The 27332-nt window shown below is 41.6% G+C and overlaps 1 protein-coding gene across 1 annotated transcript in view; it reads left to right on the top strand.

Annotated features, from left to right (window-relative positions):
- LOC149282470 (uncharacterized) overlaps positions 1-27332 on the top strand; it is a gene marked incomplete at its 5' end in the record, with an annotated part of 51200 nt that overhangs the window by 19762 nt on the left and 4106 nt on the right. Inside the window, one exon of the mRNA XM_089498173.1 lies at positions 12304-13019. Within this exon, the coding sequence (XP_089354299.1) occupies positions 12304-13019 (716 nt within the window). The remainder of the gene's footprint in view (positions 1-12303; positions 13020-27332) is intronic.

The raw sequence follows: 27332 nt of genomic DNA on the forward strand, positions 1-27332 counted from the left end.
GTTCAAATTAGAAAACAAGCATTTATTGAATATAGAAAAAGCTAACCTGAATCTTGGTATACATGCATATATGTGGTATACAAAACCAAAATATAATAATGCTTTTAACCATCATGTTATAAGAAGATCATTGCTTAAAGCATGGTATAAAATGAGACATCAATGTTGGGTCTCATTTCAAGAGGACTATTACAATAGAACAAAGGACAAAGATACTCCATGGCTAAGATATGGAGATTTAATAAACCAAACACCAGAAGGAAAATACAATATGAAATCTATGGAAGAACTTAATGAAAAAGGAAACATGAAGGATTGGTTTTTATACAACCAGTTAAACAGTCGTTTTAAGGCAGACAATAAAGCTCCTGGGTTAACGATGGATAACAATTAAATAGATAAAATTATGATGGACCAAAAAGGTAAACACATTTCCAAATATTATAAACAATTAAAAGAAAGAGATCTAGAAGATTAAATTACTAAACACAGCATGGTAAGATGGGCACGTGATATAAATAAAACCATAACTATAGAGGAATGGGAAAAATCATGGAAAGGAACAAATAAATTCACTCTTTGCCACAACTATAAAGAAAACTATATCAAAATGTTATACAGGTGGTAGCTAACCCCCCGAAAAAATCCCCCACATATACAAAGCTGGCAATACTAAGTGCTGGAAATGCAGGGAGCCCAAGGGAAGCTCCTTTCATATTGGTGGACATGCATTAAAACTAAAGGATTCTGGCAAAGGATTCATGGAAGCATCCAAAACATTCTTGATATAAATACAGTATTCCCTTTGAACCACATTTATTTTTACTAAACATGACACACAACATCAAGTCAGTAAAATACAATAGAATTGTTTTATATATGGTCTCATGTGCAAGGATCTTATTTGCTCAAGTTTGGAAATCTACAATTAATCCTTCTATCGAAGATTGGTTGATTAAGATATATGAAGCTAGAAATATGGATATAGTTTCTGCCTTACTAAGAGGGAAATCAAAAGGATATTTAGAAATGGAAGGGAGTTGTCTTAAAACATTTGAAGAAAAGGGCGATAACATTCCATTAAATTAATAGTTAATATATGGTCGATATTTGGTAATTTAAATACTATCATGGGAATATCTCAGTATAATAAAAAAAACTGAACATAAAAAAAGGAAGACCCACATCATTGTTGTGGGGAACGCCACACACCGAGTTGTTTTGCTACATTCTGTGCTGCTCCTGGCCTTGCTGCAGTTGAGCCATTGACAGTTCGAGGGTGGTGACACGCTCCAATGCCGCAATGGTAAAACGAAGTGTTTAGAGCGGCTTTGCTTGTTGTTTCTTGCTCCCTTTACCCTTAAATGTAGGGGCCATTAAGACTACATTTTATCCCAGTTCCCAAACTGGTTTAAAAGTTGGAAGTTCACACTTGCACCGATTTTAACACAACTCGATCAGGGGCTTGCGCAATATATCCAGGGCAAATCCCCCTTAGCGCAGTTTTTCTGAAAGCGGACTATTGACCCTTTCTTTTTGAAAACAACCGGCTCTTCCCTGCTGCTGGCAAATATGAACTCAGCCCCGGTCATGATCAGATCAAGTTCAGGGGGTAGATTACCCCGATTGAGGTAAAGGGTAGTAGGAACAGGGCCTCTTCTCCAGCATCACCTGGAACAACGGACCAGAACAATGGACAACAACTGATGTATGTGTGCATGTGTATTTGTGCATATACATCTGCACATCTGTGTATATGTGTGTGTGTGTGTGGAGGAATCTCTAAGTGCACTCAGACCTATACCTTTATGAGCCTACATACCCCCCCCTCACACACACACACACACATATATATGGAATGTTTCAAGTCTATAGATCTTGCATACAACATCCATAGATACATCTATATATACCCATAGATATCTGTCTGGACGTGTGCATGTGTACGCACACGTATTTAAACACACACACACACACATATATATATATTTAGAGAGAGAGACAGACAGACAGACAGATGCAAGCACATGTACACATATATGTTAGATCATATAGACACACACACACACACACACACATTTATATATACTCTTCTACTTGTGTACAATTTAAACATAAGCAGACGCATGGAGAAATATGCGGGTACCTATGCATGTACATGTATGCACCTGCACATGTATACACCTCCCACATTCTGGTCAACATCAGCATGTATATATAATTATAATTGTGTATATGTTTACTTCCGGTCATAACAGCATAATTTCCCGCTGCTCTGTGATTACTGCAATTTAAATTTTTATACCTTGTGACAGAGACATAGCCAAGGGGAGGGGGGGCACTCCCTTCTCCTCCTCCTCCTCCTCCTCCTCCTCCTCCTCCCAGAGCAAAGCCTCCCTCCCTGCGACTTCTTTCCCTTTCTTTCTCCCTCTTTTCCTCTCTTTCTGCTCCTCCTCCTCCTCTGCACTTTTGGCAGAAAAAAAATCTCCGTTCCTGCAGAAGGAGAGGAGGAAGAAGAAGAAGGGAAGGAACAATAGACAGGAAGGAAGGAAGGAAAAAAGGAAGGAAGGAAGGAAGGAAGGAAGGAAGGAAGGAAGGAACTCTTTCCTTCCACCCCAAACCCACCCACCCACCCTTCCTGTGCAGTCAACACTTCCCCTCCCTCTGGGGGAGATAAAGCCCCCTCCCCCCCCAGTATTGGTGCTTTTTTTGAGGGATGGAGGGTCAGGAGAGAGGGCAGGTAATGTCGTCGTTCCCTCTGCCTTTCTCCTTCTTCACTGGGTGGGCTCCTGGTGCCTCCAAAGCCAGGGATCATGGGGGAAGGATGGCTGCAGGGCGAAGAAGGCCCAGAGAAGACCAAATGGATTGCCAACATTTTGCAGGGTTTTGGGGGTGGGTGGGAAAAGAGCACACAGACCCCTTTTGCAAGGCAGGACTGGGGGAAAGAGCGCCATTTGGAGGCTGGAAGGGGCAGGTTTTCCTAGTAAGAGGGCTCCAACCCAGGCAGAAATACAACAACAGCAACAACAATAATAATAACTGGTGGTGGTGATGTTTGTATCCCACCTTTCTCCTCAGATTGGGACCCAAAACAGCTTTGGGTTATTTATTTTTATCATTATGGCTCTTGATCCTATCAGTCATGTTAACTGTGTGGTAATTATTGCTGCTGCTGCTGCTGCTGCTGCTGTGTGTGTTCTGTGCTTTCAAGTCATTTTCTTAATTATGGCGACCCTATCAAGGGTTTTCTTAGCAAGATTTCTTCAGAGGGAGGTTTGCCCCTGCCTTCCCCCGAGGAGGCTGAGAGAGTGTGACTTCTTCTTGCCCAAAGGACTCCATGGCTGCAGAGGATGTTACATCTAATCTGCCTCCATTCATTTGGAGCCGGAAGGGACCCTCAAAGGCCATCTAATCCAGCCCCAACCTGCCATGTAATGACAGGGTCATTGTTGTAAAACAAATGGGGTCCTGCCATTGCCATTCTCAGAGGCTGAGAGCATAGGACTTGCTGTTATTTTGCAAGCCCTGAGACTCTTTGACCTTGTTGTGTGTGTGTTTAGACTTATACACCTCAAGTCAATATAAACCACAACAAACCATTGAGGCACTGAGACAAGTTTGTAAAGGTTCCCTGTTTTTAGGTCTCTTCCTTGTGAATAGGACTAATATTTAAATGACTTTTCATATTGCTCTCCATGTATCATGTTTTTTGCCTTTATATTGTTATTATTTTGTCATGTTTTATGCCTCACTTATAAAAATATGCTGTTAATATTGAAGGAGTTTCATAAGAGGAATAAAGTGCCTGTATGTACATTCTGGGGAATGTCTTGGAGGCTTGTTGGCAACACTCAGCCAGATTGGGGAAGGAGTGAGGGCAGCAGAGCCCCTGAGAAGAGGAAGCCAGGGAGCAAGCCCTCTCTTCCCTTCTCCTCCTTCCCTTCACTCCAAGGGCAAACTTCTCCACTGACTCAAAGACTTCCCTGCAGCCCTGGCTTCCTTTATGCCCCTTCCCCCAAAAGACAGCTCTCCTGGCTCTCCTTCCCCTGAATGAACCTGAGGGCCCTTGGCAATGGGGCTGCAATGGAGCCCCCTCCCCTCCTCTTTCCCTTTCCTCAGGTAAATGCTGGCCCTCTTTCTGTGTCTCTCAAAATGGAGGCACTTAGTCTGGACCCCCCCCTCCCCAAAATCCTGGCTACGTCCCTCTTTATGATGGCTTTATGATGTGTATTTTACACATGATTGCATCTTGAGTAAACTCTGAGAGTCTGCCATTGGCTGGAGTCCCCTCCCTCCCACTATCCCTGGCCATTTTATGTTCCAGCGGCCATTTTGTGCTGCTTGTGACTGTGGGGAATAATGTTCTGGAGCCTTCTCTGAGGCCTCAGTTGAACAGAGGCTTCTCTTTCTCTCCTGAGGCTCCAGAGTCAGAAGGAGGCCAGGCTCCTTGGGCCAAAAGGAAGGAAGTGTGTCTCTTTGTGTGTCTTTTGTGTCTCTTTTCTGAGAGGCTTTTCTTATTGCAAAGCTCTGCTCCTTCTGAGGAACATAGGTTTTAAAAGGGATCAGAAATGGGGAGCATAGTTTTAATACAATCCTTCTTCTTCTTCTTCATAAATATTGGTCTTTGGCTTCTAAGAGGAGGCTAGTCCCCCCAAACAAGGCCAAAAGTGGCTCCTTTGGGAGGTTTTAAAGTCTCCCCAGTTTCCTTATTAAGAGATTTTCAGGCAAGAAGGAAGGAGACAGACCAGAATAACTCATATTACCAAGAATGAAACAAACAAACATACAAACAAACAAGAACAACAAAAATAAGAATTAGACAGAAAAACAAACTGCTTATATTTAAAAAAAGCAAAACCATTTTTAACAGGATAAAAGTACGAATTGGGTTCTTCTATCCTTTATAACTAACTGAGGCTGTATCTGAACTACAGAAATATTCCGGTTGGAAGCCACTTTTTTCTTTTGTAATTTATTTATAAACAATCCTTTACAAACAAAAATGAAAAAAAACAACATACCAAGACATCTGCATAACAAATACAGCTACAACAACAAAAAAGTAGAAATACCTATATGATACACATACAACATGCAATAAATAACATCCTGATATACAAAACTGTCAGAAATGTACTATTAAGTTACTTCCAAGATAAGCTAAGATGACCCTTTTATTTAATTTACTTAAATTCCTACAAGGTATCGATACGTGTTAAACCTCTAATGTTCATGTAGACTTTCCATATGATATCTGGGATTGTAAATCAATAATTAGTATTACAAAATAAATCAAAGCATGACCAGTCCTCTTTAGTTTTCTCAACTGGTTTATCCCTCATGATTGCGGTTAAAATGTCCAATCCCTTTGCTTCTCTTAGTTTAATTATCCACTCCTCTATTTTAGGAATTTGGATGTTTTTCCAATACTGTGAGGGACCATCTACAAAATTAGTCTGGAAAATATTTTAGCTACTTCCTTTTTCAGTTTACATGTCATATTGAGATCAAACGGTTTAAAGGTATTTCTTCATGTAAATGCCATAGAAAGAATGCCATCAAAGAAAATGCCATCAAAGAAAACCATTATCCTGAAACATGGAAACAAGCTAATATAACTTTGCTGTTAAAACAAGATAGAGATGCAACTGAGGTAAAGAGCTTTAGGCTAATTTCCTTATTAAATATGGATTATACATTATTTCCTATGATTTTGGCCCATAGACTCAAAAAAGGTCTTAAACACTGGATTCTTAAGGACAAGTCAGTGATAACATACAAAACATCTGAAATATAATTGAATATTTTCAAAGGCACAACGAAAAAACACTTATCTTTTTAGAAAAGGGCTTCAATAACCTAGGATGGGATATGTTATTTGTGACACTTGAAAAATGGAAATAGGAGCTTCTTATTATAGGTGGATAAAGGCAATGTATAAAGATCAAAGAGCCAAACTAATTGTTAACTATAAAGAAACAGAGGAATTTAAGATTTCTAAATGTAAATGGCAAGCTTTCCCACTTTCACCCCTTTTGTTCATTTTGATCCTTGAAGCACTGAATAATAGGATAAGATTAGAAAATAAGATCAATGGAATAAAAATTAACATACATTGAGTTTAAAATGAGATTCTTCTCAGACGACATTTGTATTCCCTGGAGAACCCAGAAAAGAGCACAAGACAATTGATGGATGTAATAGTGGAATTGGAATATGTTTCAGGACTAAAAGTAAACAGAGACAAAACAACATTAATAACAAAAAATATGGGGAAAAGGAAGAGCAAATCCTGGAAGAAATTAGTGGATTTAAAGTGGGAAAAAAAGTTAAATATCTAGGAATAAATGTAACAAATAAAAACTCATATCTATTTCCCAATAACTATGGCCTGTTACAGACAGCCAAAATAAAGCTGCTTCGAGTCACTTTGGAGGTATGGTATTTCAATGATACATGCGGCCTAAGAGTCCAAAGGCCGCACCAAAGCCATACTCCAGTCCTAAGGACTGGAGTGCAGCTTTGGTGAAGCTTCCAGACTCTTAGGACTCATGCATCATTGAAATACCATACCTCCAAAGTGACTCGAAGCAGCTTTATTTTGGCTGTCTGTAACAGGCCACCGAGACACATGGAAGGAAATCAGAAAAGACCTAGAAAAATGGGGGAAATTACACTTATCGCTATTAGGAAAAATATCACTGATCCAAATGAGTTTCCTTCCTGAAATACTGTTTCTGTTCCAAGCGATACCCATCATCCAGAATGAAAAACCATTGAATCTATGGCAAAAGGAAACCTCAAAATGTATTTGGAATAAAAAAAGAGCCAAGATAAAAACGAAAATACTTTGTGATGACAAAAGTAGAAGAGGACTTTATTATGATGCTTGTTTAGTTTTTATTAGAGAATGGTTTATGTCAGAGAATGAACAATTATATCTGGAGGGTTGAACATTTAAGATTTGGGTGGCATGGATACCTAATTTACGGTAAAGAGAAAGTTCATAAAGAAAGCACAAATCATTTCATAAGAAAAGCTCTATTGAAGATCTGGGGAAAAACAAGTGTAGAATATGTCCAAAAATACCTTTATGGCGTTCGCCGCATGAGGCTCTTTTCGGGAGGAAAGGTATCCAGAAAACTAAATGGTTGAGATAAAAGGATGTAATGAAAGAATCACAAGGAAAACTAGAGATCAAAACACAAGAAGAACCTAAAGAATCTGGCCTAGATTGTCACTGGTATCTTTATCATCAAATGAGGGAGAGGTTTAAAATAGATGTGAAATTAGGAGGAATACAGAATGCAAAATGGGAATTGTGGAAGCCATGCTCCATGTTCATTCCATGCCTGATGAGAGTGTTGGGTGCGAGGCATTGGAGAAGCATCCAGCTGTGTTTCTCTAGCCAGAAGCCAAAGGAAGGCATTCTCCTCTGAGGGCCACTGGGGAGGTCAGGAGGTTTCAGCAGATGATGCGCTCATTTCACATCCAGCTACAGGGACATAGCCAGGGTCCTCTCCAATTCCCCATCCCCTGACCCCCCTCCACTCTCACAAGGCATGGAGTGTCAGGACCATGGAGAACAGGTCTGAGGAAATGACATGCATGTGGCCACTATGGGGAGCTGTTGTGGAAGTCATTGACAGCTCTAGTGGCAGTTAGATGTGTCAGCATTTAAACAGTGCATCACTGGAATGTTGATGCAACTGTCAACTGTCATTCTCAACTGTCACTGAGGAAGAGTCAGACAGTGTGTGCCTCAGAGTGGGTTGTTACTGGTGTGGATGGAGGAGGGTGTCGATGTATATAGTGTTGTACACAGTGGAACTTCTGATATGAATAAAAGCCTCATCTGAGAGAAGATTACAGTGTCTCTTTGCTCATTGAGAAAGCGGCAGGTGTTTCTTCAGCTCAGAAGCTACTGACTACAGTCAAGGTGCATAATCTGGCGCCATACGTTAACGTGTTGCCTCACGTGCTGCGCAACATAGCAACATCATAAGCGTTTTACCATGGAGTATCTGTTGTGTAGGGGAGCTGCAGTAAATCCAAGCTAGGTCCAGGGGGCTTTGTTTGGTGAAGAGGGAGGAAGGGGATACCCATCTCTGCATTGGTCCAAAGGAGGCATATGTCACCTGCGTATCTCACTAGCAGCATGCTGTTCTCTGTGTCTTTGAGTGATGCAGGGTTTCTTGACAAACCAAGCCTAACCCTAGTCTCTTTTCTCAGGAACTTCATCTCAGTCTCCTTGTACACAGCTTTGTGGCATATTTTGCTGAAAGAGACCCAAGTGCAGGGCCACCAGGAACCCCCCCCCCCTTCCCACCTAATGGCCAACACAGAAGCCAAGCAGAGAGAGTTGGACTCCAAGAGAAAGAGGCTGTCGAAGTACTACAACTCTGTGGTGAGTTTCATTTGTGTCATTGCTGGACCAGCTCATGAAAGCAAATGGAGAACATATTGTCCCAGTTTGGCAGAGAGAGTCCTGGTTAATCCTCTGTCACCCCACTTTTTCAGGGGCTTTCAAAAATGTCCCGGTTTCTCTCGTCCTCCCACTTTCCCCCTTCTCCTCAGCTCTCTTGGGTTGCTGCAAAGTGACTTCCAAGGAGTTTGCACCGCATCAAATAAAAAATGGGGACAGGAGAGGAGAGAAGTTCCCAGGGTCTTCCCTTGCCAGGAGGCTGAGGCAAAAGCAAACTGTTGTGTCCTTCCTAGCTTTTGTGATCTTCCTCATAAACAACCTTGGCCATCCTTACCACCTTCTGGTGTTGCTTGTCCACATATGCCTTGCTTTTCCATCTGTGAAATGTTGAGGATATGGGAGACCATCTCTGGATCTAAATTTGGGGTGGGCCCAGTGGCCCTCAAGTCCAGAATGCTCCCTCAGAACTGTATCCCAGCCATGGCCTAAATTATATTTTTTATTAAATTGTATATTATATTGAAAAGATTCAAGACAATCTGATCTTAAAGGGCAGTAGCTTTTTGCTTGCTAACAGATTTAAAAGTTTATTTCCTGGACTGAATTCTGAAGTGTTGAAATAATATTTGGATGCACCATGTGCTTTCCTCCCCTTTTGCTTAGTCACTCTCTGGATGAGGGCTATTTTCTATTTCAGGTGACCTTTGCAGATGTGGCAGTATATTTCTTAGAGGATGAATGGAATCTGTTGAAGAAGAAACAGAAACTTTTGTACAATTATGTAATGATGGACAATTATGAGAATGTGGCTTCTGTAGGTAAGGAACCTGAATTCATTGCTCTTTCTATAAAGACTAAGGGCCCTTTCATACTATATTATCATGTCACTATGGTTCCACTAGAATTATAGAAACATAGAGTTGGAATAGAGCACAAGGGCCATCTAATTCAACCCGTACTGCCATGCAGGAATACACATTCAAATCACCCCCAAGAGATGGCCATCCAGCCTCTGTTTAAAGACCTCCAAAGAAGAGGACTCCACCAAACTCTAAGAGTATATTCCACTGTCAAACAGCTCTTACTGTCATGAAGTTCCTTTTAATGTTTAGGTGGAACCTCTTTCCCTGTGGCTTGCATCCATTGTGGTGTCTCATTTTCTCTGTAGCAGAAAAAGCAAGCCTTCTCCTTGCACAAAATGACACCCTTTCAAATATTTAATCATGGATATCATAGCCACTCTTTATCTTCTTTTCTCCAGGCTAAACATAACCATTTGAATCTCTAGTTCAGTGAGGCATTATTACTCTCCAGTTTCTAAGGATTCTAAATACTCCATCCCAAACTGCCTATTCTAGGATTTTGTGGAATGAAGCCATGGAGATTAATGCTTTTCTCACTCAAATGGTAATCAATACATCCCTGAGCAAGTTTCCTACCTTTTTTGGTGCCTCTTCCATCCTTTTAAGGCTCTGGAGAATCTTCTTGGGGGAAAGACCTCCCTTGGGCCTGCAATGGCTCAGAGAGGGACCAACAGTGGCAAAATGGCCTCCACTTTCCAAAAGTGAAGCTGTGGGATGCTGAGGGGCAAAATATTATTTCATTCCGCCCCCCCCCCCCGCCCCCCTCCCAGGCAATACAATGTTGGGTTGCCCCTGAGAACTCCTCCAAACCCCATCAGTAGTCCATGCCTGTCTTATAGATGTTTTAAGGCTGCTCCTTGGCGCTTGACCCTCACCAAAATTGGAGTCCAGGTCCCAGCTCCTTTGCTCTGCCTTTGCCAATGAATTATTTGTATATTGATTATCCCGCCTTTCTCAACAAATGGGCAGCAAAGTGTCTCTTTTATGCATCACACTCTGTGGGTATATGTTTGTGATAAAGAGACAGACGGAAAGTGAAAAAGTGAAAGACAGGGAAGAGATGCTGAAAATGAGATGCCGATGGGCAAGAAGGAAGGTTAGAGAGCAGAGGGAGAAAGTGAAGGGGATCAGGCCTCTGGGAGCCAGGAGGGGAAGGCAGGAGCAAAGCCAGGATCGCCTAGCTCTGTGCGGAGAGGAAGGGACCCCTGGGAAGGGCCAGGAGAGGGGCCTTGGGGATTGGGAGGCAGTTCTGACAGATTTTAAGAACTGGTTTCAGTGAACTAATCAGAACCGGCTCAGGTCCTTGTTTTCAGACATATTAAGTGGTTTTATTTAGCAATTATGAGTAATATTTACGAAGGACGGAAAGGAGGACACAGAGAAAAAGCACTTTTATTTTCCAACCTGAGCTTGCTTAGCTGCATTTTTGGTTCCAGAGGCCCTTTGTTACCCAAAATGCTGGAGTCTGGGGAGGACACTTGCAAGTGCTATGCTTGGGGGGGGGGGGGGGGTTGGTACTTAGCTCAAAGAAGAGACATAATTTTGTTCAGGCAACAGTGACCTCTGAGGTCAGCCCAACTATACCAGGCACACAATCTCACATAACTCCAGAGGCATTTCAAATGGGTTTTTATGTTTTATTTAGGGAAAAAGCAAAATACATGCACCCACACGGCGCGCGCGCGTGCACACACACACACACACACACAAGCATTCATTCATACACACAAGAGGTAAGTAAAAAAGGTGGGATTGGTGAATAATGTAAAGCTATACTAATGGTAATACATTTTCTAGAATGTTCTTGATTCCAATTGCTGAGGGTCCTGTAAGGGAACGGAAAGTGGTTTTGTTGAGTATATTGAGGCGCTTAGCCATGTAAACCAACAGAGTTTCTCTCTGCAACGGGACTGACGCCAAAGAACAGTAAATATCAGGGCGGACATTTATACTGAAATTGTTGCTTATGGACAGAGACTGAGTGTTCAAAATGGTTTAAATCGCTTTAGTATGTTTCCTGGGTGGGGAAAGAATTGTCTGAATCCAAACTGAATGCAACGGATGCTTGATGCAAATACCTCAGACACAAGGGATTAGCACACCGGCTCTCAGGTCCTTCTTGGCTCTGAATTCCAGTCCTGTTCATAAGCCAATGTACAGTGCAATCTGAAAGCAACACTTCCAGATTCAGCTCAACAATAACATAGCAGAGTATGGAAACAAATATCCAGATATAGGTTTTGGCAATGCACTGACTACTGTCCACACTTAAAAGTAACTCACAGTCACAGTTGATTTCACCCAAGCCCTTGGAGGTTCTCTATCCTGAGTTGCAAAATAATACAAATCTTTGCAAGCTCTCTGACTTCCATCAACTTCAACATCTCTTGTACACACAACTCCATTCCAGTCTACACCAATCTGCAGATGAGCTGTATAGTGTATTGCTTGTGAGTCATCTGGTGCAAAAGAGCATGAAGTGACCTCTGCAGTTAGATTGCATCATGCTTTGGGCTCTGACTCAGTACTCTATGGCAGCTTCATAGGAAATGATGCCACTTGTCAATCAAAATATTTTAAATCATGTTTAATGGAATATTTTTTCAACAGCCCTTTGACTATCTGCTTCGACCAATTCCCTTAAGGCAGTTCTACTACAATCTCTTCTTTGCTCCTGTCTGTAGGGATACAATTGTTTCATGGATTTCGGGACATCTGCAATAGTGTCATGCTCAGGTCACTCTCAGCAACTTTATTAATTTAATATCAAATAGGGAGGGTTCAACAAGGGCTAAAAATTGGGGTAACACCCTCCTCTCTTAATTCTGATATTCATTCTTGACTGTGATTGTCCTTCTTTACAGAAGAACTTGTGAGTCATGAGAGAGTCCACACAGGAGAGAAGCCATACAAATGCCAGCATTGTGAGAAAGGTTTTTCTTCAGTCACACCTAGTGAGACATCAGAGAGTCCACACAAGAGAGAAGCCATACAAATGCCAGCATTGTAAGAAAGGTTTTTCTTCAAAGTCACACCTAGTGAGACATCAGAGAGTCCACACAGGAGAGAAGCCATACAAATGCCAGCATTGTGGGAAATGTTTTTCTCAGAAGTCAGACCTAGTGAAACATCAGAGAGTCCACACAGGAGAGAAGCCATACAAATGCCAGCATTGTGGGAAATGTTTCTCTCAGAGGTCAGACCTAGTGAAACATCAGAGAGTCCACACAGGAGAGAAGCCATACAAATGCCAGCATTGTGAGAAATGTTTTACTTTGAAGTCAAACCTAGTGACACATCAGAGAGTCCAAACAGGAGAGAAGCCATACAAATGCCAGCATTGTGGGAAATGTTTTTCTCGGCAGCCACACCTAGTGACACATCAGAGAGTCCACACAGGAGAGAAGCCATACAAATGCCAGCATTGTGAGAAATGTTTTACTTTGAAGTCAAACCTAGTGACACATCAGAGAGTCCACACAGGAGAGAAGCCATACAAATGCCAGCATTGTGGGAAATGTTTTTCACGGCAGCCACACCTAGTGATACATCAGAGAGTCCACACAGGAGAGAAGCCATACAAATGCCAGCATTGTGGGAAATGTTTTTCTACGAAGTCAGACCTAGTGAAACATCAGAGAGTCCACACAGGAGAGAAGCCATACAAATGCCAGCATTGTGGGAAATGTTCTTCTTCAAAGTCAGACCTAGTGAAACATCAGAGAATCCACATAGGAGAGAAGCCATACAAATGCCAGCATTGTGGGAAATGTTCTTCTTCAAAGTCAGACCTAGTGATATATCAGAGAGTCCGCACAGGAGAGAAGCCATACAAATGCCAGCATTGTGGGAAATGTTCTTCTTCAAAGTCAGACCTAGTGATACATCAGAGAGTCCACATAGGAGAGAAGCCATACAAATGCCAGCATTGTAGGAAATGTTTTTCCTTGAAGGCAATCTTAGTGACACATCAGAGAGTCCACACAGGAGAGAAGCCGCTCCAATCTCAGCAGTAAACTAACATTGTTTTTGTCAATAAGAAATACAAAAAGGATATTTTCAATCCAATGGTGAAAAGAAAAGGCCCTTCTGATTTTGTGTGTTACGTTTGTCTGTCTATATGTCTGTTTATGTTTTAAAGTTATAGTTTGTTAAGTTTAATTGCTATTAGTGTAGATAATTGCTTCAGGTTATAAACTTGGCTGGGGATTATGGGTCATGGCATAGGTCAGCTAGATGGGGGTGCTGGGATTTTTTTTTACAACTGGCTAGAATAGTTATGGGAATGATAGCTTTTGGAAAGTTTGGGATGTTGTCTGAAGAAAGGTGGGGGCAGGTATTAACAGAAAGGGGTCTAGTTTCTGGGAATGGCAAAGGGGGCCTTGTTCCCTTTGGGGCATAGACTGTGCGACTGTGGTGGTGGAGGCTAGGATTGGAAGAGGGTGGGTTTTAGGTGTTGGGGTTTCAATGTATTCTTTGTCTTGGGGAGGGCAGTTATGGTTTAAACACTGAATTTCTGATGTTTTCTCAATAAAGTTATTTGTTGTTTCAATGTGTTGGACTCTTTGTTGTACAGAAGTTCTGAATTTACACAAAATACACTTTTTTCTCTCATCAGTCCTCAGCTCCATTCCCAGCCATAAGAAGAACAGAGGCAAACACACACAAACACATACCAAACAGACAGATAGAGCTCTATGTACAAAGCAGAGCCTTCCTTCCTTCCCTTTCCCTCCTGAGTCCAGCTCCTCCTTGGGCTCCATTCTGGCATCCTCCAAGTCTCCTCAAAGGAAGGAAGAAAGGAAAGAAGGGTGCACTCCTTCCCTTTCTGCAAAGGCTGTCAACAGAATAAGCCTCAGCAGCAGCAGCAGCAAGGCCCTGGCGATCCCTGCGCATGCTCAGGAGGGGCCTTTGGGGCATGTGCACATGCTCAGTCTCAGGCCCTGAAGCCATTGCTGCCCTCACAGTCTGTTCAGAGGGAGGAAGAGATGGAAGTGGAGGAGAGAAATGTATGAGAAAAAGGGGGCAGGGGGCACTTGAGGAGAGGCATGGTCATGGGGGGGGAGGGGCAGGGTCCTTAAGATGTAAAAAGCCCCTCCCTCCTGGAAAGTGGGGCAGAGGAGAGACTCTCCCTTCCTTCCTCCTCATTTGGGGGGAGATAAGGGCTGGCAAGCCCCCCTCTTTGGTCTTCCAATGGGAGCACCCTCTTCATCTCTGGGAAGAGGGGAGGCTCCCAGTCAAAAGACTTTTGTGACAAATAAAAAGCATCAGATAGCATAGGCTTCAATAGCATTTGAAACAACAGCTTTCTGGGGGGAAGGGGTTTTCCCTGGGGGAAGGGGGCTCTGTCTGTGGGGGAGAGAAGAGCCCAGATATAGGCCAAAGCCAAGAACAGGCAGACGGAGGGAGCTCAAAGACCCTTCTGGGGAGAGGGATACCCCCCTGGCAACTAGGCTTAGAGGCCCACAGGATCTGAATTAGTCCCCCCCACACACACATCCTTTAGTTACCCTTCACAACAACCCTGCAAAGATCAGTGATCCTCCTCTGGGAACATGCAGAAAGGACATGGAAGCCATTGTTAGTTCTATGCCTGAAAGTCCCTTTCCTTGAAGGGATGGAGGTTAAAGGAAGGAAAGAAGGAAAGTGCCAAGGGAAGAGATGGCATAAAGGGGGCTGCTGAAAGACAGGGGGCATTTGGATAGGACCCCCTCAGCTGACATTTTGGGAAAGAGGGCTCTGCCTCTGGACAGAGAGACAGAGAATGTGCTCATTTGGGGAAATGTTAGGGTCCTTCTATTGGGCCACATTCTCCTCTGCCCTGGAGCCTTCTTTTGAAGCCCCATAGACAGGGAAGATCTAGACCATGCCCTCCCCAAGAAAGGAAGCCCCCTCCCTTTGCAGGCCCCAAAGATGGAGGGAAGATAAGAGGATGATAAAGAGGGGAAATCCCCTGGAGTGGACGAATATTATGAAATATTTCAAGGGGAACTAGTGGATCCACTATATAAATGGTTTGATTCTATTAATGCAGAGGGGATTCCAGACTCATGGGAGCTAGCGAGTATCACTTTAATTCGTAAAGAAGGAAAGGACAGCTTGTTAATGACTAATTGTAGACCAATAAGTTTGCTGAACACTGATTATAAGATATTCACACAAATACTTGCCAGCAGACTGAAGGGAATTTTCAATTCGACAATTGGGAAGGAGCAAAACGGATTTTTACCGGGCAGACAGATTAGGAACAATATCAGAACGATTATAAATTGTCTTGAATTTTACCAGGTCAATAATGAGAAAAAATGTGCCCTAATTGCTATTGACACGGAGAAAGCCTTCGACGGCGTGAGATGGGATTTTTTGATAGAAGTGGTAAAAAGTATGGAAATGGGAGACAATAAGGCAAATATATAATCGGCAAAGAGCTTAATTATCAACGGAGAAAGATCCCAAGGATGTATGATCAATAAGGGCACAAGGCAAGGATGCCCGATATCACCGCTCTTATTCTTAGAAGTGATGGAAATTTCGATTTCCTCTGTTAAAGGTAATCCAAATATAAAAGGGATTAACAGGAAAGGAAACCAAGATAAGAGCGTTTGCGGATGACATGGTAACAGTTTTGGAGGACCCAAATCGGGGCAGAGAACCGCTGCTACAGGAGCTAAACAAATTCACAGGACTGAAAATCAATAGAGACAAGACAGTTTTGATAACTAAAAATATGACTGGACAAGAGGTAGAGGAATTAAAGAGGAAACCGGGCTTCCAAGTAGGAAAGAAACTGAGGTGCTTCGGAATTTGGATTTCTAAAGACAATAATTATTTAGGGGTATGGAAAGACATAAGATAAAATTTAAGGAGAGGGAACTGGTTAAATCTTTCACTACTAGGCAGAATTGCCATCATCAAAATGGCACTTCTACAGAAAAGTATGTTTCTGCTACAAAATTTGCCAATAGAGATTAAGGATAAGATATTTAAAGGTTGGGAAGCCGAGCTAAAAAAATCCATATGGAAAGGACACAAACCTCGGATTAAATGGGAGGAGCTCAAAGATACTTCAGAGAGAAGGGGCTATTCGCTCCCAGACTTCAGATTATATTATTGGGCATGTAATCTAATTTGGATCCAAAGATAGATTAAATTAGAGGACAAAGAAATGCTTGATCTAGAGGATGTGCAGTTAAGATTTGGTTGGCACGCCTTCTTATGTTATGAGAAGCTGGGGATGAATAAAGATTTCAATAATCATCCAATGAGGAAATCTTTACTACTCACTTGGAACAAGATTAAAAAGACATTTTATTTTAAGTTACCCCTTCGGACATCGGCCCAGGAGGCACTCTTCGGTAGATGGATAAGCATCAGTAATTGGCTCACTTACAAACATTGGCTTAAGAAGGATCAATCAGGGAATTGGCCGATAAGATCTAGGGAAGATATTGACAAGGATGGACATAATAGACAGTGGTTTAATTTCTACCAGCTAAAACAAAGATTTCTGGTAGACGACAAAGCAATAGGGATCGAAGCTAGACTAAACGGATTGGATGATTTGTTCTGGCAACCTGATAAGAACAAGATATCCAAATGACACAAACTACTGTTGAGCAGGAATATGGAACAGGAGACTGTAAAAGAGTATATGGTGAAACGGGCGCAGGATATGGGATGCAAAATGGAAATGGAAGAATGGCAAAACGCCTGGAATAGAACAAATACATTTACAGTAATAATAATAATTTGTTTTATTTATATACCGCTATTCCAAAGATCAAGTAGCACAGGATCTAAAAGAGAATCACATGAAAATAATGAACAGGTGATATTACACCCCATGGAAGCTAAAACAAACCTTATAAATTAGCACAGGGGAATTGTTGGGGGTGTGATTGTGAAAAGGGAAAAATCTATCATATATGGTGGCATTGCAGGGAAATTCAGAAATTTTGGAAGGAAGTACATGACTCAATACAGCAGATATTGGGAATAAAATTCCCAATGAGCCCTAAGTTGTACTTACTTAATATAACTTCGATTTTAAGCTCACGGGACGGAAGACAATATTGGAGGATTATATTATATCTTGTAACAGCCGCTAGAATCGAAATAGCAAAGTTACGGAAGTCAGATGAGACTCCAAGACGGGAAAATTGGATGCAGAGAGTTAATGATTACAGGGAACGGGAGAAACTCTCTTGTAGGGCTCAGAATGACGATATGGAAAAAGAGAAGAGGAATGGGAAAAGAATGGAACTGAAATCTGAAGCTCGTTGAGGTCTGAATTAACTGGAATTGAATCTACAAAGTCTGTTCTTCAAACATTTCTTTAAATGTGTATTTTTATGTTCTGATTAATTATAGGTCAGTAGAAGAAAGTTTGAGTCTCCTGCTTAAAGTAAAGCACTATAAAGAAGGAATCGAATACTGCGAAGTTATGCATACGGTATTTTGACAATAGATAAGAACATAAATGGAAACTGATATTATCAATAAGCAATTGGGATATATTGTGTTCATACGTTTTAGAGTTGTGCATAAAATTTGTGTTTAAAAGCAGGGTTCGGTTATAATATTATGAAAGTGAGCTCTTTGAAAGGCCAAGAAGACAGAAAGCAGAAAGTGGGTCCAAGAAAATGGAAAGATTTGTGACAGTGATGTTATGGATACTGGATATGTGTTGTTGTTTTCTATTTTTATGATTCAGAAAATAATAAAGATTATATAAACGTCAAATTTGTAATGAAGATTACTATGTATTGTGGGAAGAAATGGTAATATCTGGGGGAATATGTACAAAGGATTTACATTGAAAAGGGGAGGGAATAATTCCAATTCAAAATAAAATTGGAATAGGTTAAGTATGAAGACAAATAGAGAATTATGGACTCTCATCCATAGGGTCGCCATGAGTCTAAATCAACTTGAGAACAAGAAAAGATGTAAAGACTAATTAGCCAGAGATAAAAGAGGATTATTTAAACAAAGGAGCTAGTTGTCGCTTTAGGTTTGGAAGTTTATTCCAATGTATTTTGCATTTAGAATTATATGTATATATGGCATTCATATGTATGTTTGGTAATTTAAATGTTGTTCATTTGTTTGCTATAAGTTATATGTATTTTAATTCATCTTTATTTAAGTTTCCAAATACATAAAACACGACCAATACATAATCCAAATAAAAATTGCTTGTAAAAGCAAATCTGAGTCTTGACTGGTCATTTGGGACCCTCTTAAGTCTTCCTTTTCCGTCTTCTGAATCTGAGCCCATTTGAATGTCCTTCGCCTTGAAACCTCCCTCCGAAAAATGATGTCTAGCTGTGAATTATTCTTTTACAATTTAAGTAAAAAAAGAAAGAAACTGCAAATTTTTCCATTCGATTTTACATAGAAAATTTGTCTACTTCTCTTACTATTTTGTAAGGTTAACAACAACTGAAGAAATATATATTTATACAGATGTTTACATCAATTTCATTGCATGGATCTCTCTCTGTTGTTTTTAATATACACAACGATTCATTCAATCATCCTCTGTTGACCTGGGATTTATATAAGAAAGCAAAAAGAAACAGAATATGCTTATATTCAATTTATAACATGAATAACATAATATTCTTAAAGATCCTTAAATTTCATTCTCCCAAATCCACTGAGAGCAGTAAAAAGAGAGGACTTTGATTAGTCCTCCACTAGCGACAAGTTTAATTCCCATTCTTTTCCCCACTTTATCAAAACTTTCTTCCACTCCTCCTTTCTTTCGCCTTTATCATGATTTTGGGCTATACATGAAAGTCTATCCAATTCCCTGGACTCATTTATTTTCACATCCAGTTTTCCCAAATTGGTCTCTTATCAGATTTCCATAATTTAGCTATTTCTGTTCTAGTTGCCGTCACAAAATAAAGTAAAATTCTCCACATTTTGTTTTCTTCTTTTGAATTTAGTACCGAAGTTATATTCAAAAGATACAACTTTGGGTTCATTGGGAATTTAATTTCGAGTATCTCTTGAATGGATTCATGAATCATTTCCCAAAATTTCTGAATTTCCTCACAACCCCACCACAAATAATAATAATAATAATAATAATAATAATAAATGTTATTTATATACCACTTTTCCATAAAGATCAAAGCGGTTTACACTGAGTGGTAAAGGGTACCCTTTCTGTTTTTACATCTCCAACAGTTTCCGTCCAATACTCTATACATTTCTTTTCATTTTCCAGGGAGTAAAGTACCATCTATTCAAGTTATATGTATTTTAATACAATAAAGATTTAAAAAAGAAACCTCTGGGTGACCTTGGGGAAGTCGCACTCTCTCAGCCTCAAAGGAAGGCAATGGCAAAGCTCCTCTGAATAAATTTTGCCAAGAACAACCCAGGATAGTGTCGCCATAAGTCAGAAACCACTTTAAGACACACAACAAAAACAACGGTTGTTTTAATGGTCAGAACCTGCCTTGTGTCCCAAATCGGGGGAAGCAGAATATTAATAAAAACGGCAAGGATAAGAAGGGGTCCCAATTCCTGAGAGCAGCCCCCAAGCAGCCCTCTCCTGCCTTCCCCCCAAATGCACCTGAGAGTTTCCTGGGACAGCAACCAGGGCCTCCCCAGAAGATCCCAAAACCAGGGCAAGTTTCATGCAGGAAAGTAGAGGAAGACTGGCTGCAAAATACATATCTGGCACATTTTTTGAATGAGAAAGAACAAGAGTATCTCAGATGACAGCCTGCTCCATTGTGGCTGAGGAAGGCCTCTTGTCTTGAAACGTCCTCCATCAATTCCCAAAGACAGGGATAACAGCACTTCATTTAGTTTCATATCATCTATTTTAGCATGTCACCCATAGCAGATATATTGGAGGGAGTTTGTGTCTTGTAATTGTTCCTTTTGTTGTTTTGTTGTAGCCCATTCTTAATTATATGTATTGCCATTGTACTGAAGCCTTTGTGTAACTGTACTCACAATTGCCCTTGTTTATATTATTTGTTGTAGAAGTCATTCTGTATTACCTACATTAGTAGGTTATTCATAGTAATAAACTGAAATTAGTTTTTACATTATCATTGTTTAGATGTTATTCTGCATTACATCAGTATGTTATTCAGAGTAGATAAATTGAAGCTGATTTGTGTATTGTAATTGTTCTTTGTATACACACCATTTCTTCTCATTACATAGCATTACTTTCTTACTACATGTTTCATGTTCACTTCGAATCATAAAATCATAGAGTTGGAAGTGACTACAAGGGCCATCCAGTCCAACCCCATTCTGCCATGCAGGAACTCTCAATCAAAGTATCCTCGACAGATGGCCATCCAGCCTCTGTTTAAAGACCTCTAAAGATCACTGCACTCCGAGGAAGGAGTGTGTCCCATTGTCGAATAGCCCTCACTGTCAGGAAATTCCTCCTAATGTTGAGCTGGAATCTCTTTTCCTGTACAAGCTTACTCTCTCCTCAATATGACATCCCTTCAGATATTTAAACAGGGCTCTCATATCACCTTCTCTTCTCCAGGATAAACATTCCCACTCCCTCATAGGGCATGGATTCCAGATCCTTCACCATTTTAGTCTCCCTCCTTTGGACATGCTCCAGTTTCTCAATGTCCTTTTTGGATTGTGGTGCCCAGAAGTGGACACAATATTCCAGGTGGGGCCTGACCAAAGCAGAATAGAGTGTCACTATTACTTCCCTTGATCTAGACACTATACTTCTATTGATGCAGCCTAAAATCGCATTGGCCTTGTTAGCTGCCTCATCACACTGTTGACTCATGTTCAACTTGTGGTCTACTTGGATCCCCAGATCCCTTTCACACGTAGTTTCATTCATCCAGGTGTCCCCCATCCTATATCTCTCCATTTCATATTTCCACCCTTAATGCAGTACCTTACATTTCTCCGTGTCGAATTTCATTTTGTTAGCTTTGGCCCAGCTTTCTAGTCTATTCAGATCATTTTGAATCTTGATCCTGTCTTCTGGGGTATTAGCTATTCCTCCTAATTTGGTTTCATCTGCAAATTTTATGAATATGCCCCCAATTCTGTCATCCAAGTCACTGATAAAGATATTGAATAGCAATGGACCCAGGACACAACCCCACTGGACATCCCACTGGTCACTTCTCTCCAGGATAAAAATAAGCCATTGTTGAGCACTCTTTGGGTTTTGACAGTCAACCAATTACAAATACATGTAACAGTTTCCTTGTTCAGCTTGTTTCATGTTTTTGTTTTATATACTGTTTAATTTGGTTAACTGCTATTAAGAGACATATCTATGAGAGTCTATGATAAGGGGTGCACTATAAACATTTTAATAAATGAACAGGTATTTCAATTCTATATATTCATATTATCAGACATAACTCCAGAGAATGTTAGCCTTTTGGATGCCAGAAGGTTCCTCTCATTCTTCAGAGCAAGAAGCAACACTTCAGCTGCCTTCTAGAAGAGAAAGCAAAAAGGCTTCCAAAACAACCGAAGCCTTGGGCAAGTCGCACTCTCTCAGCCTCAGAGGATGGCCATGAGAAACCCACTCTGAAGAAACCTGCCAAGAAAACCCCTTCAGAGACTCCCATAAGGTCACCATAAGACCTGGAAAAAACTGGAAGGCAGACCCCAAGAGCAACATTGGGAAATAGGTGCAAGCCTTGCCTTGGGAAAATGCAATGACTGGGCTCCAGTCAAAGGAGGTCTTCTTCAGGCAGAAAAGGGAGGTTTATGCAAATGCAGAGTGACATCACTGCTACGGAAGGCTCTCTTGACCAATCAGAGAGCAAGATAAAGGTCCTTCTGGAAGCTTCCGTGAGAAAGAGATATAAGGCCTGAGAGACCAAGAGACAGTTGGGGGAATTGTGTCGGTTGGAGATCGAGAGAGAGAGTTAAAGAGCGGATCTTGGAAGTTAGTCTCAGAACTGGACGTTTAGGTCTATTTATTATTTTAATAGCTTGTGTGAATTGAATATTATATACTTACAAATATTGTACCTGCAAGACTCTTAATATCTTGTATGACTTATATTTTAGTTATATTTTGTTATTTATAATGAATATCTCCTTGGAATATCTACTACTCGACGCTCCTTTTACACGTGTCTTGGCTCGGTTGATGCTTGGGAAGATCAGTAAAGAAGGAGAAATAAGGTTCCTTTACTGATCCCAGTGTAGGTTAAGGGAAACCCTTTTATAATTCACTGGATGATGGCAGCGGGATTTCAGGAATTTAAGGGTCTGCTGGGCTAAGAGCCATAATGACTAAATGTCTAATTAACAATTTGTAATCCACTCTGATAGCCTTTTGGCTGAAGAGAGGGGTATAAAACTATTATTATTATTATTATTATTATTATTATTATTATTATTACAGGGCCGCAGTTTGGCTGCTTGGACCACCGGAGATCATCACAGAGAGTCAGTTGCAAAAACACATCTCACTCCAGAAAATTAAGGTACTTGAGGAGTTTGCACTCTACGTCTTTCTGTAATAATAGCTACAAAACTGATAATAGCATTTGGGACATTTAGTCTTTTAAAAGCAAATATGGCAGATTTAAATGCATCTTTAAAACCTCTTTCCATCTTCCAGGTTTGCACTGGTTTTGGGGGGAAATGAGAAAGTGTTGGGAGGGAGGGACTGCCAGCAGAATTAGGAGATGCATTGCAGGCTATGGACAGTTTGCAGCCAAGAAAGGCCCAAAACACACAGCAGCAATAGTCCAGTTTGAGAGTGCTTTGACTGCCCAGGCCCAGTGCTAGGGAATCCTGGGAAATGAAGTTTATTGTGGCACCAGAGCTCTCTGACAGAGAAGGCTCAATGTCTCACAAAACTACATTTCCCAGAATTCCCTAGCACTGAGCCAGGCCAGTTAAAGCAGTCTCACATTGGATTATTCCTGCAGTGTGTTTTGGACTTAGGTGACCCTTGGCAAGTCACACTCTCTCAGCCTCAGAGGATGGCAATAAACCTGCCAAGGAAACCCCATGATAAGTTTGCCTTAGGGTTGCCATAAATTGGATTAGACTTGAAGACACACATGAAGAACAGAAAAAAGTCTGCACTTATTTCTCAGGTTGTACATGGGAACGGGGGGCAGTGTGGTGCAATGGTTTGAGTGTTGGGTTACAACTCTGGAGTCCAGGCTCCAGTGCCCCACTCCTTCATGAAACCAGCTGGGTCCTTGGGCAAGAAGTCACACTCTCTCAGCCTCAGAGGAAGGCAATGGCAAACCTCCTCTGAACAACTCTTGCCAAGAAAACCCCAGGGAAGGCTCCCCAGAAGTCGGCAATGACTTGTAGCCACACCACAAAAAACTACAAAGCCTCAAGAAAGAGCCAGCGGTGGTTTAGTGGCTGGAGCATTGGACTATGACCCTGGAGCCCAGGGTCCGGATGCCCTCTTGGCCACGGAAATCCACTGAGTGACCTTAGGCAAGAAGTCACACTCTCTCAGCCTCAGAGGGAGGCACTTGCAAAACCACTTCTGGACAAATCTTGCCAAGAAAAGCCTTCAATGGACTTCCCTTAGGGTCACCATAAGTCAGAAACAACTTAGAAGCACACAACGACAACAAGAGCAGTAACAGCACTAACACAAGGCAGCTTGGGAGAAAAGAAGGAAGGAAGGAAGAAGGAAAGTAACAAAAAAAGAAAGAAAGAAAGAAAGAAAGAAAGAAAGAAAGAAGACTTGGGAGTTGTAGTCCCCTGTTGAGAGGGATTGGAGGGGCTTTACTGCAGGGCAGGACCAGTGTTGGTAAGAAGCCTTGAACTTATTTCCCGGCATATTTTACCAAAATCCATGGAATCCACCCCATATTACACGGAATATTCAGTCAAAATCCCTTGAAAGTTCCCGTAATGTTAATAATAATAATAATAATAATAATAATAATAATAATAATAGGATTTATTTATATTTTTATTAATATGGTGGATCTTTAGCAAATAAATGTAAACCTAATTGAATAAAAATAATTGTAACTTATTTCAACTCTCAAAATTACCATTGGACCAAACAAAGAATCTTTCAGTCCTTCTAATACCTTTAAGATACTTATTTGGACATGAAGGGGGGCCAGGAAGATTTATGCAAAATAGAAACGTGTTCAGCTGCAACCGCACTGCAGAAATAATCCAGTTTGACACCCCTTTAATTGCCCAGGCTCGGTGCTATGGAATCCTGGGAATTCTAGTTCTGTGAGACATTGAACCTTCTCTCTCAGCAAACTCTGGTATGATAACAAACTACAATTACCGGGACTTCATAGCACTGGGCCATGGCAGTTAAAACGGTATGAAACTGGATTGTCTCTGGAGTGAAGATGCAGTCTGAGTTGGTTCTAAGACACACTGCAGAAATAATCCAGTTCAAGACCACTTTAGCTGCCGTGGCTCAGTGCTAGGGAACCCTGGGAATTGTAGTTTTGTGAGACAGAGCTCTGGTGCCACAATAAACTACAATTCCCATACATCTGAGGAAGTACGCTTAAGTCTAGGAAAGCTCATGCTGCCAACTTTTCTTTTAGTGAGTCTCAAATGTGCTACACGATCTATCTATCTATCTATCTATCTATCTATCTATCTATCTATCTATCTATCATCATCATCATCACCATTATTATTATCATTATTAAATTCAAATGCAGCTGAAAAAGTGGACTTAAATTGGCAATGCTGATATACTGTAGAGACTCTTTCTCTGGGGCTGTGATCTGGAAGCGTGGAGGCAATTCCCTTCTCAAATCAGGGAATCCTGGGAATTGTAGTTTGTTGTGACTCGTATGTATATATACAGTATATGTATGTGTATATATGTCTGTGTGTGTGTGTGTGTGTGTGTGTGTATATATATAATGTGTGTATATGTGTGTCTGTATGTCTCTCTCTCTGTGTGTGTGTATCTGTGTGTGTTTATGCATGTTCAACTGAGGACTCAGAGAAGGTTCTAGAACATACTCCATAGTCACAAACAGCACACAAAATGGCCGCCAGAACATAAAATGGCCGCCAGTGTGGCTGGGGCTCCAGGGTCCCTCAGTCCCTCCTGCCTTGTTCAATATTAACTGCAGGAGGAGCCTGTGAGGGTGGGGCAGGGGGCGGGGTCTTCCAGCTCCTCTGACCCCATTGGCCAGACTGAAGAAGGGGAGGAGTTTCTGCCTCTCTATTTAGCTCTGTGTGGGGAAGAGAGCGTGAGGAGGGGACAAAGAGAGAGAAGGAGGAAGGAGAGAGACAAAGACAAGGAGGGAAGGAAGGAAGGAAGGGAGGGAGGGAGGGAGAGGAAAGGAAAGGAAAGGAAAGGAAAGGAAAGGAAAAGAAAAGAAAAGAGAGGGAGCAGAGGGACAAGGCCTGGAAGTGGTAGGTTTCACTACTGCTCTGAGGCCTCCAAGTGCTGAGCCAGAGGCAGCCATTTTGTGTTTTGGCGGCCATTTTGTGCTGCTTGTGACTGTGGGGAATAATATTCCGGAACCTTCTCTGAGGCCTCAGTTGAACAGAGGCTTCTCTTTCTCTCCTGAGGCTCCAAAGTCAGAAGGAGGCCAGGCTCCTTGGGCCAAAAGGAAGGAAGTGTGTCCCTTTGTGTCTTTTGTGTCTCTTTTCTGAGAGGGTTTTCTTATTACACAGCTCTGCTCCTTCTGGGGAACAAGAGTTTTAAAAGGGATCAAAAATGGAGAGGATAGTTTTAATACAAGCCTTCTTCTTCTTCTTCTTCACAAACATTGGGTTTTGGCTTCAAAGAGGAGGCTAGTCCCCCAAACAAGGCCAAATGTGGCTCCTTTGGGAGGTTTTAAAAGTCTCCCCAGTTTCCTTATTAATAGATTTTTAGGCAAGAAGGAAGGAGACAGATCAGAATAACTCATATTACCAAGAATGAAACATAAAACAAACAACAAAAATAAGGATTATAGACTAAAACAAACTACTTAATTTTTTAAAGGAAAACCATTATTAGGAGGGTAAAAACAAGACATGGGTGCTTCTATCCTTTTACAATCGACTCGGGATGTATCTCCACTGCAGAAATAATCCAGTTTGAAACTCCTGGCTCCATTCTATGGAATCCTGGGATTTGTAGTTTGTTGTGGCATGAGAACTCTCTGGCAGAGAAGGCTAAGTGTCCTAAAGGTAAAATCCCAGGATTCCATAGCACTGAGCAGTTAAAGCGGTCTCAAAGTGCCTTATTTCTATAGTGTGCATGCAGCCTTCTTCTGAAAGGGGCTGATGCTGGGGAAAAGCACTGGGGACCTCTGCAGGTTTCAGCAGATGGTTTATTTATTTATGATGCACTGATTTCACATCTATCTATGGGGACATAGCCAGGGGCCTCTCTAATTCCCCATCCCCTAATCCCCCCCCCCCACTCTAATAAGGCATGGAGTATCTGTTGAGTAGGGGAGCTGAAGTAAATCTATGCTAGGTCCAGGGAGCTTTCTTTGGTGGAGAGGGAGGAAGGGGATGCCCACCTCTGCATTGGGCCAAAGGAGGCATTTGTCACCTGCGTATGTCTCCAGCAGGATGCTGTTCTTTGTGTCTTTGAGTGCTGCAGGGTTTCTTGCCAAGTCAATCCTAATCCTGGTCCCTTTTCTCAGGACCTTCATCTTGGCCTCCTTGGACACGGCTTTGGGCCTCTCTTGCTAGAAGTGACCCAAGTGCAGGACAACCAGGATCCCCCTGCCCACCTGATGGCCGAAACAGAGGCCAAGCAGAGGGAGTCGGGCTCCAACAGAAAGAGGCTCCTGAGGTACAACAGCTCTTTGGTAAGTTGCCATCCTTACTAGTAGTTTCATCTATGTCTGGTCCGGCTCATGAAAGCAAGCAGAGAACATACTGTCCCAGTTTGGCAGAAAGAGTCCTGGGTAATCCTCTGTCACCTCATTTCTTCAGCGGCTTAGAAAATGTCCTATTTCTCTCTCCTCCTCCCACATTCCCCCTTCTCCTCAGGTCAGTTCAGTTGCTGAAAAATTTGTTCCAAGTTCAAAAGAGTGTTCATCCCTTCCACTCAAAAGAGGGGAGAAGGGAGGAGAGGAGGA

The sequence above is a fragment of the Sceloporus occidentalis genome, unplaced genomic scaffold (genome assembly GCF_023333645.1).
Source record: "Sceloporus occidentalis isolate IW3139 unplaced genomic scaffold, rSceOcc1.0.p SCAF_114, whole genome shotgun sequence".
NCBI classification, from domain to species: domain Eukaryota; kingdom Metazoa; phylum Chordata; class Lepidosauria; order Squamata; family Phrynosomatidae; genus Sceloporus; species Sceloporus occidentalis.